The following is a 16436-nucleotide window of genomic DNA, read 5'->3' as shown; positions in this document are numbered from 1 at the left end:
CTTCCCCTACCTGCTCCTAACAGGCAGCTGGGAGAGCAGCAGAAAACCAAATTTTCACTCTTGATCCAAATTCTGAGGTGGATTTTTCTGATGGAGAAGAGAAGATGAAGTGTGGTGGCTGGATGGCAGGTGTCCTCCATGCTGCTCTGTTAGCTCCTCCTCAGCAGGACAAGGGTAGGGGAGAAAATACGATGGAAAAACATCTGTGGGGTCAAGATAAAGGCAGTTTAATAAAGCAAAAGCAAAGGCTGTGCATGAAAGTAAAAGTAAAAAAAAAAAAATAGTAAAAAAATTAATTATTACTCTCTACTTCCCATCAGAAGTAGATGATGGGACCCAAAAAGGTGATGTCCAGCCACTTCCCAGGAACTAGGGTTGTCACAGGCATAGTGGTTGCTCCTGAAGACAAATGTCATAACAACAAATGCACCCCTTTTTCCTCTTTTCTCTCAGGTTATACTGCTGAGCAAACATTATATGCCCACATCCCTTTGGTTGGTTTGAGCCAACTATCTTAGCTCTGTCCCCTCCAAAGATTTTCCCAGCCCCAGCTCACCAGTAAGAGGAGCAGAATGTTGGAAAGACAGCCCTGACGCTGTGAGAATGCACAGAAGTGTCCAAAAACCAGGCCAACAACACCTTTCTGGTTAGAAAGCCAAAGTCCAGCACTATGAGGGCTGCTAGGGTGAAAATTAGCTCCATCTCAGCCAGATCCAAGACAACGAGGCCAGGATGCAACTGTTGGCTGGTGCAATTCTCAGTCACTCACTTCCATTTAAGTAGTGGGAAAATAAAATTTCTACTGGCCAGTGCCTTTCATCAAATCTGGTTCAAAAATATTTCTGAGGAGAGGGGACCTTGGCTAGCAGCCAGACATGTAGGCATGCTGTGCCCAGACATAAAAGACAATTAAAATTCCTGTTAGAAACCAGGTGAAAAATACAAAAGCCAATAACTGCTCAAATTCTTCTTCAGTTGGCAGCTGTTCACAAACAACTCATGAACTTAATTTAGCGGAAGGAACTTTTGGGAACATGTGGAAACTGAAAAAATACTGATTTTTTTTTTTTTCCTACTCGTATAATTTTGTTTTGGATCAAACCCAGAAATATGGGACTTCTGAGCATAATGACAACTCAATGACACAGCTCTGATTCTGATTGTGGAATATGAAATGCTCACCGTGAAACTGCTCAAAAATAATCCTCAAACCATGATTATTCATAGAAATTATTTGGTGAGTAATTTCGATTACATTAATTCAAGAAATCAAGAAAAAAGAGGCTAAGCTAATAGAATGCATTATTTATGATGAATAATTCATTTGGAAGATTTTTGTTAATCTCCCCCACCACTGCAGAAAGCCAGCTCAAGGTGTAGGGCACTGGAGTGACACTTAAGCCCTGTTCTGAGGTCTTAATTGGGGGCTTTCTTGATGAATAACTCTGGGCTGGCCCTCTGCCCAGGACTGAATTTCAGCCATTGCTTCTGTTCCTCACATATTGCTAGATCCATCATTTGCACAGTTGGACTTGGATTCTTTCAATTTAACTCTCACAGAAATTATGATATGTAGTGACCAAATTATGTTTCTTATTTTACAAATAAATAAAGAGAAGAGACCCCTCTCATCATCTCACCAGACTTTTAAAAGTGAACATTCATGACACCCCTATATCAACTGAACTATGAAAATATGATCCCCATTACCAAGGCATGTTTATCCAGGCAAGCAAAAAAACCTGGTAATTTCAACAAGACTCTCTGAATGACTAAAAATCACTTCTGTGCACTTGTGCTTGCTTGATGGGACATTTCCAGTCAAAAATATGCACAGTATGTAAGGTGTAGACTATGACTCAGGAAATCTGAAATATGGCACTTATAAATGGTAGTGGTAAATTCATCCTTTTGAAATGAAAGTAATAATAAATCCATATTTTTAAGGATGGAAAAAAAAAAAATAATCATTCTTGATGTTCAGCAATGTCATGACAGAATATTTATCAACAGGAAGATTCATCTCACTGTTGCTACCAGAGAAAAAGACCCATTGACTTGATGAAACAAAGCACTTCCAAAAATATTTAAAACACTCAATAAGACCTAAGTGCTTGCTTTAAATTTAATATTTGTTCAAAGATCTGATCCAAATTCCACTAAAATCAATAGGAGTCCTTCCACTGACACCAAAGGGCTTTAGATCAGACACACTGCTTTGCTGAATAGGATGAGCACATCCATGAATATCAACAGTCTTACAGAACCTTTTTGGGTCCCATGCTACAAGAGGTGTGTGTAGAAAGGGAGGGAGATTTGATTTTCTATGCAAGAAAAAAAAAATTTTGGCTAAAGCTAAAATAAAATGCAAACTTAACTCCATAGTGATGAGTCTGTTAAAACCCCCAGTGCACAGGCTACTGGGATTATTTCTGATAGGCAGCTTCTCTATCACATTTCCTGCTAAAATTAATATTATTGGTATCATAACTCACAAAAGTTGATTCTTAAGACTCTTTGCAAAAAATTATCTTGTCATTAGATAACGGGGTCTCAAAAATGTGTATTCTTGGTCAGGGTCTGACTCCCTGGAGGAAGCAGAGTCTGAGGGAAGACTTAGAGGATATGTTGATTCTAAGTGATAGCTCATTGAATTCTTTTATTTCTACAGTTTGCAGTCATTAAGTGCCAGTAAACAGGATTCTGAAGTAGACAATGCTTGACTGGTTGGGGTAAGTGGAGCTAAAAATGCATCTGGAACCAGTGAAATTCATCACCAGTAATAATAAAAGCAAATACTGACTGCCAGCAAAAAGCAACTGGGCAAACACCACACACTCAGAAGCCTCTGTCACTTAGGGCACCCACAGATTAGAACATCTACTGCCTATCCATGGAGACTCCATCCCAAACTTCTCTCTCCTTCTCTCTTGGGCACGCAGAGCACCAGCTCCCTGTTTCTGGGCAACGTGGGTGAGCAGGGACAGATGCCAGGCCCACAAAGTGCACATTCTGCCAGCTCCTTCCTCTGTCTTTCGTGCTCAGCCTCCTTTGCTCATCCCTTGCCCAAAGAAAAGCAAGTGAAAGCCAGAGCCTCTCCTTTTATCCTTTTCTTACCAGCAGACTTTCCAGTGCAGGTGGATGAGAAAAAAAACTTGGATGACAAGTAAGAATTATTTCGCACAGTGCTCACTGATAAATCTTGAAACTGTTTATTTACTTCATAATTACTCTTAAGTGAGAAACAAAAATATCCCTCAGTGCAGGGAAGATTCCAAAAACATACATACTCATGAGGGAAAAATGTCTCCACACACTCACACATGGGGATACAGAGAAATATCCCCTTGGAAAGCAAGAATAGAGGCTACTTGTTGAATAGCAATGATGATTATCTCAAAACCTTAAAAAGATGTCATGGAATTAGCATCTCATATTATGCAGTTTGGAATCACAGGATGAAGAACATATGACACCAAGAAATACCTCAATTTTTCAAATTCCTATTGTTTCACCACATCAGTCACCTCGTTTTGTTCACGAAGATTGATATTTGCTTCTATTTATACTACATGAATAAATCCTACCTTACCCACTATCAACACCCAGGCTACCTTGACAGCTTCTAATGATCAGTAAAAACATCATTATTCTAGTTTGCAGAGATTTTTGTGAAGCTTCTTGCAGCTTTTTTTTTTTTTTTTTCTCTTTCTGTTTTTCCATCAGACTTGGTGGATTTGTTTGTGCCTTCCCTATTTATATACATAGAGAAACAGAAACAGATAAACTGATATGAAAAGATACATAAGTAGTTATTTAGCACCCCACTGCAGATACAAGATGGAGAAAGAAAAGAATCTCCACATTTCCAGACTTATTCTGCTCCCTGATATTTACCCTCACAGAAGGACAACAGCATGATGTGCATTAGGCAGGAAGGGTGATGGTCTGTGCCAGATTTTATGTGCTTATGCTTCATATCATGGCCTGATTTGGGGGTTTTTTTCAGCTAGCAGATAAAGTGGTGGTTTTAGGACCATGGAGGAGCCAAGAGCTGCTCTAGTGTATGCACCAGCATTGTACTAACACAGGCTCTTTGAAGCTGCTTAAGGTTGGTATCAGTTCATATTTAGGCAAGTATTTAGTTCATACTTGCCCTGCAGCAGCCTGGGAGTGCCCCCATGGGAAAGAGGAATGGGATAATTGAGGGCTCTTACAGCAGCTGACAAGAATATTACAAAGATAAAAATTTCAGGCTGATGGCAGCCAGATGCAATGCTGTAGAGAATGCAGTTTTTTCACCTGTAGGAGATGAAAGCTATTGGAAGAGTTACCAGACATTATGGCAGATTCCCATCATAGGCAGTTGCTAAAATATGCCTGGATATGTTATTGTTTTATCAGTGTTTGGTTTTCTTTTTCCTAGGAAGTACAATCTAGTTTAAACAGAAATTAACTCCACTTTAGCTGATGGCCAGGGTTACACATGACTGAAAAGCCACAACGGTTCCATTAAGCCTTATACTCCAGGAATCTCTAAGTTTATGAATCTTTACTCAGTCTTCAGAACTTTGCTTAAAAAAAAAAAAAAGGAGAATGAGAAAAGACAGCAAAGTATCTGGAAAAAAAAAGAACCCTTCACAATGCTTGCAAACCAGGTGGAACAGAGTATTCCTAAACATTCATAGGGTGCTGTATCAACCTGCCTCCTGGCCTTCAATTCCTGGAGTCTTCCAGATATCTGAAATCGTTCTTGTGTTCAACATGTTTTTTTTTAAAAAAAAAAAGATGTAAAAGAGGTGGGGAAATATATACTCGCTGTTTTTAATTGAAGAGATTATAAAACACTTCAGCCATGCTGAGAAATCATGACTTTGTTCCTAAATAAAAAGCCGTAGCTAATTTTTTAAAAATACTTATTCCTCCTCCTACATCAGTAGCTATTATATACACACAATTTCAGTGTAAGAGAAGCAGTATCATCTCTGTGTCTTATTACTGTTGCAATCCCCTAACAAGCTTTTCCTTCAGTCCCACATGAGCCTGGTAATTACTGGTACTGCTGAGGCTTGCTGTGCAGACACTTTCCCTTCCAAGGCACCACTAGAAGTGACCACAAGCACATTTCCTATCTCTAGTAAACGTAAGAAAGTGGGACACTGCCCCATGAGCCAATTCCTGGACATAATTCTTGCTCACCAGAAAGCTGGAAGTCACTTAAATGCAAGGATATGTAACAAGTGTATGTTGTGAGAGGAGAGAAAAATGCTTTGGGATTACTTCTGCCTTCTGCTGTGTGTTGGAGCAAGCCCAGGGAGTGCTGGTAAAGCTGTGCAGGGCTACTCAGGTGAGCTGCATTAAAGGGAGTTTCCAGGAACATGTTGTGCTTCTGTGTTTGTGGCAGTGTGGGCAGGTGTGCCTATGAATATGCTCTCTTCAGAAAAAGAAATTAAAAAAATCAACCTGGCTCTACTTTTACCTTTTCTTTTTAAGGCTTCTGACCCTAGGCTGTTAGAAAGATATGAAAATAAGATTTACTTTGTTCTCTGAGTCCAATTTTGCTCCCCAAACACCATATTCAAATACTTAAAGCAAAAACCAAAACCAACCGATCAATAAAAAAACTGAAAAACAAACAAAAAAAAGGCCCCAAGACCCCAACCAACCCAACAAGCAAAAAAATCTTGAAGAATATAATCTGGCTGCAAGTTTCTTAGTGTAGTGAAACTTTACATCTGCTACAAACAACTTTCCAGATCTTTGCAAACCTTGCTCCTGATTTCAGCTGGATAAAGAAAGTTAGAAACAGGGCAGCTCTGAGTGCATTTCAGAATTCCAGTCTTGTTGAAATTCAAGATGCACCACTCCAAAAATATGCTCCAGTGTGGGATGCTCCTGTGGGTTTTCCACAACCTCTCCAAATTTTACATAAAGAAGTTGCAGATGCTTCAATCCTGAATGCACACTCCAGCACTATTCCTGCCCAGCAGCACTGCAAGGGCATCTGTGCTATCTGATGCAGGATGCTACCTTTTTTTCTGATCTTGAGAACAGACAACAAATTCCTGCTGCTTATAGACTCTTGACTCTGATACTTAATGGCTAAAGATGACAACACCACTTTTGCCACGTCCAGCACTCTTTTGGCAGCAAATCCTTAAGTTCTAAAGACTCAGTGTAGTGTGCATAGGTCCCTATGTTAAAACAGTGTTAAAGATAGTGTTAAAATCTGGTAATAATGCACCCTGCTGTATTAGCAATTCAAAAAGTCGCTGCGGAGTGCAAACCCAAAGTTTTACCTTCCAGACCAAGCAAATTCACAACACCCCACATCCAACATCTTCTTTTTAACAAGGCAGGCAAATGCGGTGCCACAAGGCTGCAATTTGGCACTGGGACTGGTCTAGCCAGTGTGAACCATAACGTTGGATGTGGTCTTTTCTGCCCAGCGCTCGGGTGAGTTTTCCAGAGCACGCAGGGAGTCGGGCACACGAGTGCTGTTAACCTGCCAGCCCAGTTCGGTGAAAGGTGTTGAACTTCCCTGAACGTGCAGAAAAAAGCCAAGGCGCTGGGCAGAACTCGGCACGGCAATATAGGGGAAGAAAGGGGGGGATAGATGCTGATGCCAGATCCGTGTTTTTGCAGCACCCCTGCTCCGAGAGCCAGATTGTGCGTGTGCGGTGCGTGTGCGATGCGTTTGTGTGTGCGTGTCGGTGCCTGGTATGTGCGGTGCCTTCACGCTTCCCGGCTGGCTTGCGCGGAAGAAGCCGCTTGACTTTCGATTTTCAGGGCACGGATTTAGGGACTCGGGGCCAAAAATTCTCCGGACGCAGGTAAATCCTTTTGTTACCTTATTCAACTCCCCAGTTCCGAGTGCCCACGCCGTCCTGGGCGCGGCGCGACTGCAGGTGCTGGCAGAGCGCTCCCGAGAGCAGCAGCCAAGGCTGGGAACGGAGCCACCGCAGAGTGGGAATGGAAGTGGGGGCGGGGGGAATGGGGGGGCTGGGTAAAACGCGTGTGTGTGTCTGTGTGTCCCCCCGCCCCCGGCCTGACGTCAGCGCGGCTCCGTGAGGGGCAGCCGGCAAAACCCCCGCGCAGTACCGCGCTCCGCGCAGAACCGCCTGCGCTCCCGCTGCGGCGCCGCCGCCGCCGCCGCTGCAGCTTCTCGTCCCCTCCCGGCCCAACTTCCCGCGAGCAACGGCCGGGACGGGCCGGGACGGCGGCGCCTCGCCGGGCTCCTCCTGAAGCGTGAACCGGGCGATGCCTCTCGCCGCCCGGCACCTGGCTCCCGGGGCGCAGCGGCAGCGCTCGGCGGAGGCCCCTGCCCCTGCTGCCCCATCGGGCGCCCCGAGAGCAGGTACGAGCCGAAGGGCCCGGAGGGAGGCATGGGGAGCGCGGTTTGGAGTCTCTCTGCTGCCGGGAAGCGGGCAGGGAGGGCTGGCAATGATTTGTTCTACCCCCGCCCCCCCTTTAAATGCTGCCTCTAAGCAGGAGCCGGGCATCCGGGAGCGGGGTCTGCCCCGCACCGGGAGGACGCGGAGCCTCGCTGCTGGCGGCGGGTCGGTCGGCCGCGGGGTGTGCGGGGGGGGGGGGCAGCGCTGGCGGCCCCGGTTTTCTGTGAGCTCCCCGACGGGGCTTCCTCCTCACCGGCTCCCCTGGCGCTTTCCCGGTGGAAAAGGAGAGCGAGGAGGGGTAGTGTGTGTGGTGTGGGCATTTCAGTAGAGTTTTGCGAGTTGCTGCCTTGCAGCCCTCCTACTCTCCCCCCCAGCCTCACCACCTGCTTCACCATCCCGTTGCAGCCTCTGCTCGTGGGCGTTTTTACTGGGGTTTTCTTCTTTCTTTCCATACCTCTCTCAAAAGGTTTGACTGTAGGTACCGAAGCGGGGACTGCCGGCGCATAAAGATGCTGAAGGGTGTTTGGTTGCTCAGTTTGTTAACAGTGGCTGGGATTTCGCAGACAGAGAGTCGCAAATCTGCCAAAGACATTTGCAGCAAGAGCCGCTGCCCTTGTGAGGAGAAGGAGAATGTACTGAACATTAACTGTGAAAACAAAGGATTTACAACTGTCAGCCTCCTCCTGCCCCCGCCATCCAAGATCTACCAGCTGTTTCTCAACGGGAACGCGCTGACCCGCTTGTTCCCCAATGAGTTTGTCAACTACTCCAATGCTGTGACCCTCCACTTGGGCAACAACGACATGCAGGAGATCCGCACAGGGGCCTTCAGCGGCCTCCGCACCCTCAAGAGACTGCATCTCAATAACAATAAGCTGGAAGTGCTGAAGGAGGACACGTTCTTGGGTTTGGAGAGTCTGGAGTACCTGCAGGCTGACTACAATTACATCAGTGCCATCGAGGCAGGGGCCTTCAGCAAGCTAAACAAGCTGAAGGTGCTGATTCTCAATGACAACCTCCTGCTGTCCCTGCCCAGCAATGTCTTCCGCTTTGTGCTTCTCACACACCTGGACCTGCGGGGAAACCGTCTGAAAATGATGCCTTTTGCTGGTGTGCTGGAGCACATTGGAGGCATCATGGAAATCCAGCTGGAGGAAAACCCTTGGAACTGCACCTGTGACTTGCTGCCACTCAAGGCCTGGCTAGACACCATCACTGTGTTTGTGGGTGAGATAGTCTGTGAAACACCCTTCAGGCTTCATGGGAAAGATGTGACCCAGCTCACCAGGCAAGACCTCTGCCCAAGGAAAAGCTCCAGTGATTCAAACCAGAAGGAAAAACACCCTGCCCTTTCAGACCCACACATCTCAAGGCTATCGCCCACAGTCAACTCTGCCATCAACCCCACCAGAGCCCCAAAAGCCAGCAGACCACCCAAAACTAGGAACCGTCCCACACCTCGTGTCACTGTGTCGAAAGACAGACAAATATTTGGACCTATCATGGTTTACCAGACAAAGTCACCTGTGCCCATCACCTGCCCAGCTGGCTGCATCTGTACTTCACAGAGCTCAGACAATGGCTTGAATGTGAACTGCCAAGAGAAAAAGCTAAGTAACATCTCTGATCTCCTCCCTAGGCCAACCAGTCCAAAGAAACTTTACCTTACCAGTAACTATCTGCAAGTCATTTATAGAACTGATCTCATAGAGTACAGCTCTCTGGATTTGTTACATCTAGGAAATAATAGAATTGCAGTGATACAAGAAGGTGCCTTTACAAACCTCACAAGTTTACGTAGACTTTATCTTAATGGCAACTACCTGGAGATTCTCTACCCATCTATGTTCACCGGGCTGCACAGCCTGCAATATCTCTACCTAGAGTACAATGTCATTAAGGAGATCCTGCCATGCACCTTTGATGCTCTGAGTAATCTTCATCTGTTATTTCTCAATAATAACTTGCTCAGATTCTTGCCTGACAGCATCTTTGGCAGCACTTCCCTCACCAGACTCAACCTGAGAAACAACCATTTCTCACATTTGCCTGTGAGGGGAGTCTTGGACAAGCTCTCAGCTCTAATTCAGATAGACCTCCAGGAGAACCCTTGGGACTGCACGTGTGACATCCTGGAGCTGAGGAACTGGATAGAACGAGTCACTGACCAGAACAGCCAGCAGTCAAATCCCCCTGTAGTTATCAATGAGGTCATATGCGAGTCTCCCACCAAGCACTCTGGAGAGCACCTGAAATTCCTCAGCAAAGAGGCCATCTGTCCAGAGAACCCCAATTTGTCAGATTCTTCTCTCCTCTCCATGAACCAGAACACCGATACACCCCATCTCCCTGGTGTCTTGCCCAGCTCCTACCCAGAAATACACACTGAAGTTCCGCTGTCTGTCTTAATTTTGGGCTTGCTGGTTGTGTTTATTTTGTCAGTCTGTTTTGGGGCAGGCCTGTTTGTCTTTGTCCTTAAACGCCGGAAAGGGGTGCAAAGCATGCCCAGTAGTGCAAACAACTTAGATATAAGTTCATTTCAGCTCCAGTATGGCTCTTACAACAGTGAGATGCACAATAAAACTGAAGGGCATGTTTATAACTACATTCCCCCTCCTGTTGGACAGATGTGCCAAAACCCAATCTACATGCAAAAGGAAGGGGATCCGGTTGCCTATTACAGGAATCTCCATGAGTTCAGCTATAGCAGTCTTGACCACAAAAAAGAAGACCCCACCAGTCTGGCATTTACAATCAGTGCAGCTGAATTACTGGGAAAGCAGCCCTCGCCAAGAGAACCAGAGCTTCTCTATCAAAATATTGCAGAAAGGGTCAAGGAACTCCCCACGGGAGGATTAGTTCATTATAACTTTTGCACCTTACCCAAAAGGCAGTTTGCCCCTTCATATGAATCAAGACGCCAAAACCAGGACAGGATAAATAAAACTGTTTTATATGGAACTCCCAGGAAATATTTTGCGGAACAGTCTAAACCTGAGCATCCTTTACTCCAAGGAAAGCTACAAACAGAACCAGACTACCTCGAAGTTCTGGAAAAACAAACTGCAATCAGTCAGCTGTGAGGGGGGAGGTGGGAGAGGAAAAAAAAAATTTTTAAATGAGCTCAGCATCACATTTGATCGAGTCTGAACTCGGTGCTGATGTCATCTGTTGCATTCCCAACATTTCCACCTTCTAAATTAGAGCGGGAGTGAGAAGGAAATGGAACCCTTACAGCATAGCAGGGATGTGGTGTTGCTTTTGCAGCACTCCCTTTAAGTTATTTCTATCTCTCTCCTTTTGACCCTTCTGTAGGAACTGTCACAGCAAATGTACGTTTCTGTACTAGATCTTGCATTAATTCTTTTTTGATTTGGAAGGAAATGAGGGAGGGGTTTCTTTGGGGTTTCTGTTGTTATTTTTTTTTCTTTTAATTTCAAAGAGGAAACTTAATGTATTATGTAGAAGATCTCCAAAGATCTTTTTTTTTTCCTGGACTATGAGTTTCTTTGTAAATAATAATATACAGTTCTGCTGTTTCAATTACGAAGTATAGCCACTGGGCGTCACTTTTTTTTGTGTTAAAGTGCCTTTGCACTTTAAGAACATTATTACTTATTTGTTGCTCTTAGCTTTGATAAATTGGACCTATTTTAATGTGTTGTATTTTTGAAAAAAAAAAAAATTACTGTAAAATAGATCTATATGTCAGCTGCATTAAAGCAGAAGGTTGACTTATAGGAAAGCTGCCCTTCTTTAAATGAACCTAGTTCTAGGACCTTACAGACTCAAATGTAAATTATTGGGGTATCTTTTTCCCTCTAGGTTTGTTTAGAGTGATTCACTGCAAGGAGTTAGCTGTGGATTAGAGGTTATCAAATGCATCAGCTGAGAATAACAGCTCATTAATAAAAGATGTTTAACACAGTGTCATAGTGAACTGAACAATTAATGTCCTTCTTAATAGATTGCATTGCAGCTCTAATCCAGTAATGTTCAGTGGTTTAGGGTTATTTTCATAATTAGAACATCACTCATATTTTATGCATTAAATTAAGTATTTATATACATTTTATGATAGAGTTTATATTAGTAACTTTTTTGGATTGAAATTAACATGTCCTTTTCCTGCCAGATACATATTTCTTTTTGTAAAGAAATATGCAGGGACACCAGCAGGGGTCATCCCACACCTCATTAAATTTATTAACATACAGGCAAATGAACCAATGCCAAAGGTAAAATTTGAACCTGGGTCTCTCAAGTCCTCCAAATCAAGGTAGCAGAAATTAGTATGTGCATTAAGCTAACTTGCAGTTAACTATGTCAAATTTTCAGTCTCTAAAGCAAAAGTAAAATTACAGTCATTCTAACCTACTACAGAAAACCTCTGTTAAGTTCATTATCTTAAGTATTATAGAATATTTTAAGTTAACTGCCTTCCATTCTCAACATTGGCTTTCTTAAGCCAATCATTGAAGGAACACACTAAGCTGGCTCCCATTAACTCTGGTCTGGTTTACTTCACTCTTTACATTACCACTTTCAATTGACATTTCCTTCCTGGAGAATATTGAAACCATTTTTTTCACAAGTATTCCGTCAAATTTTATTAAGCCTGATTAGCTTCTAAATAATTTTTGGATGCAAACATTATTGTGTGATTCAAACAAACAGCCCTTATTTACAACAAAAACAGTTTTGTTTTGTCTATTGTAAATCCTTATGCAACTGGGATGGTGATCTGCATATAAAGTAGGCCAGTCTTTTCAGTTCCTTATTAAAGCAATTGATGGAGGCTGAAAGAAGCACACTGTTTCCTTTTCATAAATAGGTTACTGCACATAATAATCCTTTATTATCATGCAGAGATTGAAGTGGCCTCTGCTGACTGATTTTTTAGGGTTTAACTATAGTTTATAATACAGCATCTACAACTTTGAGAAATTTTCAGCAGCAGCATTTGAGCTATAAATAACTACAATCAGTGTTGTGCTAATTAGGACTTTGCCAAAAGGAAGTTGCTTTATATTTAAGAGCTGGAGAGGCTCTGCATGTGCGTTGCCAGATACCTGAGTCATTCAGTAAACTGTCCTCTAATGATTTCTGTGACATCTGAGTGCACTGATATCCTAACATGTCATTTCTTTATGTTCACAGTCCATAGCATCTATGGCTGTTAATTAGATCAGGTTTAAAACTGAAGTGCTGCAATGAACCACTGAAGAAAAATGGTCTCACTTCAAGGAGGTGAAATGGTATCACATTAGTTGAACTTGGAACATTTGACTGGAATAAAGTCCATCTTTGAGCGAGGTACTTCTTTGGAAGCTTCCAAAATTATCTTGTTATTACTTTTTCCCCTGGGTAATTAAAAGCTTTAATATTTAAGTCCTAAGAAAAGTAGAAGTATTGTTTTAAAGTAAAGTTATTAACTCTTTCCAGGTATTATTTTAGTATTGCATGCGAGAGAAGTACCATTAATAGCTGGTACCCTAACAGCTAGGATATTATTTTTTATTCTCTAGGGAGCCAGGACCATAACCTTTTTTGCTCAGAAAAACACTCATTTTTCCCACAAAAATGTTTTCAATTTTCTAATGTTTGTAACCAACAGCGACAGGTAATTGATTATTTTAGTAACTTTATCTTGTTTATTTTTACTGTTTCAGTTTCAGCTTGTTTGCTTTGGTAGCACAGTCCTATTTTACAGAGGCTGGTTTTTGCTGTCTATTTTCTTAGCTTCCCTAGTGGAATTCATTAGTGACTGGAATTTATTTTGCATCACCCCTTCTAACTTAAAAATCATTATTGCTGCAGATCTTTTAGGTTTGGTTTTTTTTATACTCTCTAGCTGGTATCTATTCAATTCTCATAGTGTGTCTAGGTGAGAGAGAAGGGAGATAATTTTTTGGGTTACACTTAAAGAGATTTATTTAACAGGGAAAGTGTGTCAGCAGCTGCTCTGTGGAAGGTCTCTTTACTTCTTTAGCTGTGCAGCACTGGAAGCAGCTGCTTGCCTGAGTAGTGTATTGATGAGTCTGGAAAAATTTGCCTTCAGAGTTTGAAAAGTTGAACTGTGAATATTATGTAACCAGGCTGGCAAAGTGTTTTTGTTTTTTTTTTTTTTTTTTACTCAGGAAAATGGGATGCAAATAATTTTTATAATGTTTCTGTTGTGAAAGTGGATATTGTAATGATCTTTACAGAAACAGTAATGGTGCAGACTGATCAATGTTAAAACTATGCAGCTGTCTCCAGTGAAAATGAGGGGCAGTACATTCCCAGTGCATTAATATATTTTTTTTTAAGAGATCTTTCCGTGTAAGCACAATGTTTATGATCTTAGAAACTAGATTTCATTAAGTAACTTCAATGACAAAATGGAGGGAGATGCCAGCCTTAAACTACTGTACCCATATTTTCCTATGGTTCTGAGGCAGACTTCTGTCTCCTGGGATGATGCTACCAACAGACTTCTGTCTCCTGGGATGAACAAACTCAGAGGATGACAAGCTAATTGCACACCCTTTTTCTCCTCCCAAAACAAAAGACACTTCTTGCAAAAGAGTTTGTACTTTCTGTATGGCTTCTTAAGTCTGCTGCAGAGCCCCTCCTAATGCCTGCTGGTTGTCCTCCTTTCTGCAGTATCTCTTCCATAGGATTTCATCCATTTAGGTTCTAGCATTTGCTCAGTTTTTACCTCACCTCCATTACCTGCTTCCCAAACCCTTGCTGTGGAACACCCCCCCAGCCATTCCTCACATATCTGTCCCCCTGGGCTCTCCTTTTCTTCCCTAGCTAGCTCTGAAGGACCTATTTCAGCCTTGAAGGGAATTGATGTCCCTGCTCCACTGAAAGCTCAGTCCTTTATTCTCCTGGGGTACTGCTAAGTAGCCCATATGAAGTGAGACATCTGATTTTAGTGCTATTTTTGAGGGCTACTCTGGAGGAAGGTCTGCATAGCTCTTCCCTCTTCTACTCATTGAAAGGAGGGGAGAAGACTAAAATATCTCAGCTATCATGCAGACTTTCCTCTCTGGCAAACTTGGCTATTCAAACAGTATTTCTGAGTAAGAAATATATAGCCAAGGTCAGCTATCTGAAACTACTGGCATCACATCCCACTTTGCTGTAATTTCTGTGAGTTGTCTTCAGCATGGGTTAATCTTCAAAACTGGTGACTAGTTGTGTAGGGTCTCTAAACAGCATAAACCAAGACATTTAAAGACCATTTATTCCCTCCCAAAATATATGGCATGAACTGGGCTAAAGAGATGCCAGCTTTTTTCCAGTGAATGTGGAGAGAATAGATGATGAGCACCAATTACATAGCTAAATCCTACATTAGCCTTATGATTTTCTAGCACACCCACATGCAAGATAAATGCTTTTCTGAGTATCTGCCAGTCTCTTCCCCAAGACATTCTGTCCAGGAGAGAAATGTTTCTTGTGGAGTTTATAGTCTTCTACAAGGCATTGCCTTTTTGTAACACCTTTTTGTGCTGAACATACAGTAAGGTTCTTTTCTACCCATCAACACTTGAGTTTTTAAAATAAAAATCAAACTTTGTAAAGTTATAGCCTGTATTTAGTAGTGTAAAAAAAAAAAAAAAAAAAAAAAAAGTATACCAACCAGTTAAGTTGCCTAAACAAAAGTCTTAAAGAATACTGATTCTGTATAGGAATACAAATGCCATAATTTTAAACTGGTCACGGGTAAAATGAGATACTGGAAATTTTAATGACAGTTCTTAGGCTGTTAGAGGCTAATCACTGATACAGTTAGTGATTTTTCACATTAGGGCTTTAATAATAAATATAACTTAACAGAGAGAGAAGAAAAAAACCCAAAACCTGGAGTCCCTTCCCTAGCAGTACAGCTTCAACCTAACAGATAAGTTAACTTGTGCAGATGATATTGCATTTTTCCTTCACTTTTTGAAAGTACAAAAGTTTGGGGTTTTTTGTAAGAGGATCATTAAGTCTGTTTGGATTATTGATCTCCTAGCTTTTCTGGGCACAAGGCCAATCATTTTGACTAGGCTTTTTAATTCTAGTTAATGAAGGAGGTGGATTAATGAGAGGCTTTTTGTTGTTTTTGCTTTATTGGAGGGGTGGTTGGATTTATTTTTTTTTTTAAGCAGTAGACTGACATGTTTATGAATAGAGATGAATAGATCATTTTGAATGAAAGAAATGCTGGAGCTGTATCTGGAGACGCAGTCATTCTAAAGACGAACAGTCTCAAGAGCATGAGAGAAGTTTAAAAAACAAGACAGTATAAAACTGATTTTCTTCCTGAGATCATGAACACAGAGGGGTTGGTTCCCATTTGAGAACAGTAGCAGCTTTTTTTACCTTCTGTAAAAAATTTGGAGGGATGAAATTAGATCTCCGTTGTCTTTAAGGAAGTTCAGGTAACTGAAGTGTTCAGGATTTGCTTCTCATCTCTGAATATTACCATATTTTTGTATCCATCTGGTGATATTCTATGCTTTAAAAAGTAATCAAGGTGAAGTCTGAAAAGAGTAGAGCCAATTGCAGTATTCTTATCTCTATTTTTTAAAGTACAAGGAACTACCCATACTTGTGTAACTTCTATGCTTGTTTATAAAAAAATAACATTCTAGCCTCAATAGATGTGGCTGGTTACAAAGAGCAACACAAAACATTGCTTCTAATCTTAAGCAGGAAGGTGGTACTACCATTTAGAAAGTGAGATAGTGTAAATCTGTATTTACAGCATAAGATAATATTGCACCAACATTACCAAGTGTCTGCAGTACCATGTCAATATTCTGTATGGTGACAGAGCAAGTATGTATTTGCATCTTAGCAACAGAGATGCCTTGTATCTTCTTGTCTCACCCTGTGCAGGCATTGCTCCCCAGAGCCAGAAGCATTAGGCACCAATTATCTTTTGAGTAGGAGGCAGTACAGCCATTTTAAGAATGCTGGAAAATGCACAGCTAATATATTTACCTGTTGCAGTTTTTTTGTCTTGAGATAAGACCTATATCCATACAAAAGCCTGGAAAA

At 42.1% G+C, this 16436-nt stretch overlaps 1 protein-coding gene across 1 annotated transcript; it reads left to right on the top strand.

The window, feature by feature from the left end:
- The first annotated feature begins 7068 nt into the window (after positions 1-7068).
- Positions 7069-11322, top strand: SLITRK2 (SLIT and NTRK like family member 2). Its single transcript, XM_071757670.1, has 2 exons — positions 7069-7357; positions 7861-11322. Exon 2 carries the CDS (start codon positions 7904-7906, stop codon positions 10475-10477), a length of 2574 nt encoding a protein of 857 aa, XP_071613771.1. The 5' UTR covers positions 7069-7357; positions 7861-7903; the 3' UTR covers positions 10478-11322.
- Positions 11323-16436: the final 5114 nt, after the last annotated feature.

Source organism: Heliangelus exortis, chromosome 14 (assembly GCF_036169615.1).
Source record: "Heliangelus exortis chromosome 14, bHelExo1.hap1, whole genome shotgun sequence".
Taxonomy (NCBI): Eukaryota; Metazoa; Chordata; class Aves; order Apodiformes; family Trochilidae; genus Heliangelus; species Heliangelus exortis.
Note: the sequence above shows the minus strand (reverse complement) of the source record. Positions and strands in the feature narration are given on the sequence as shown.

Coding starts and splice junctions, on each gene's coding strand:
- SLITRK2 (XM_071757670.1), top strand. CDS start 7,904: ATGCTGAAGGGTGTTTGGTTGCTCAGTTTGTTAACAGTGGCTGGGATT.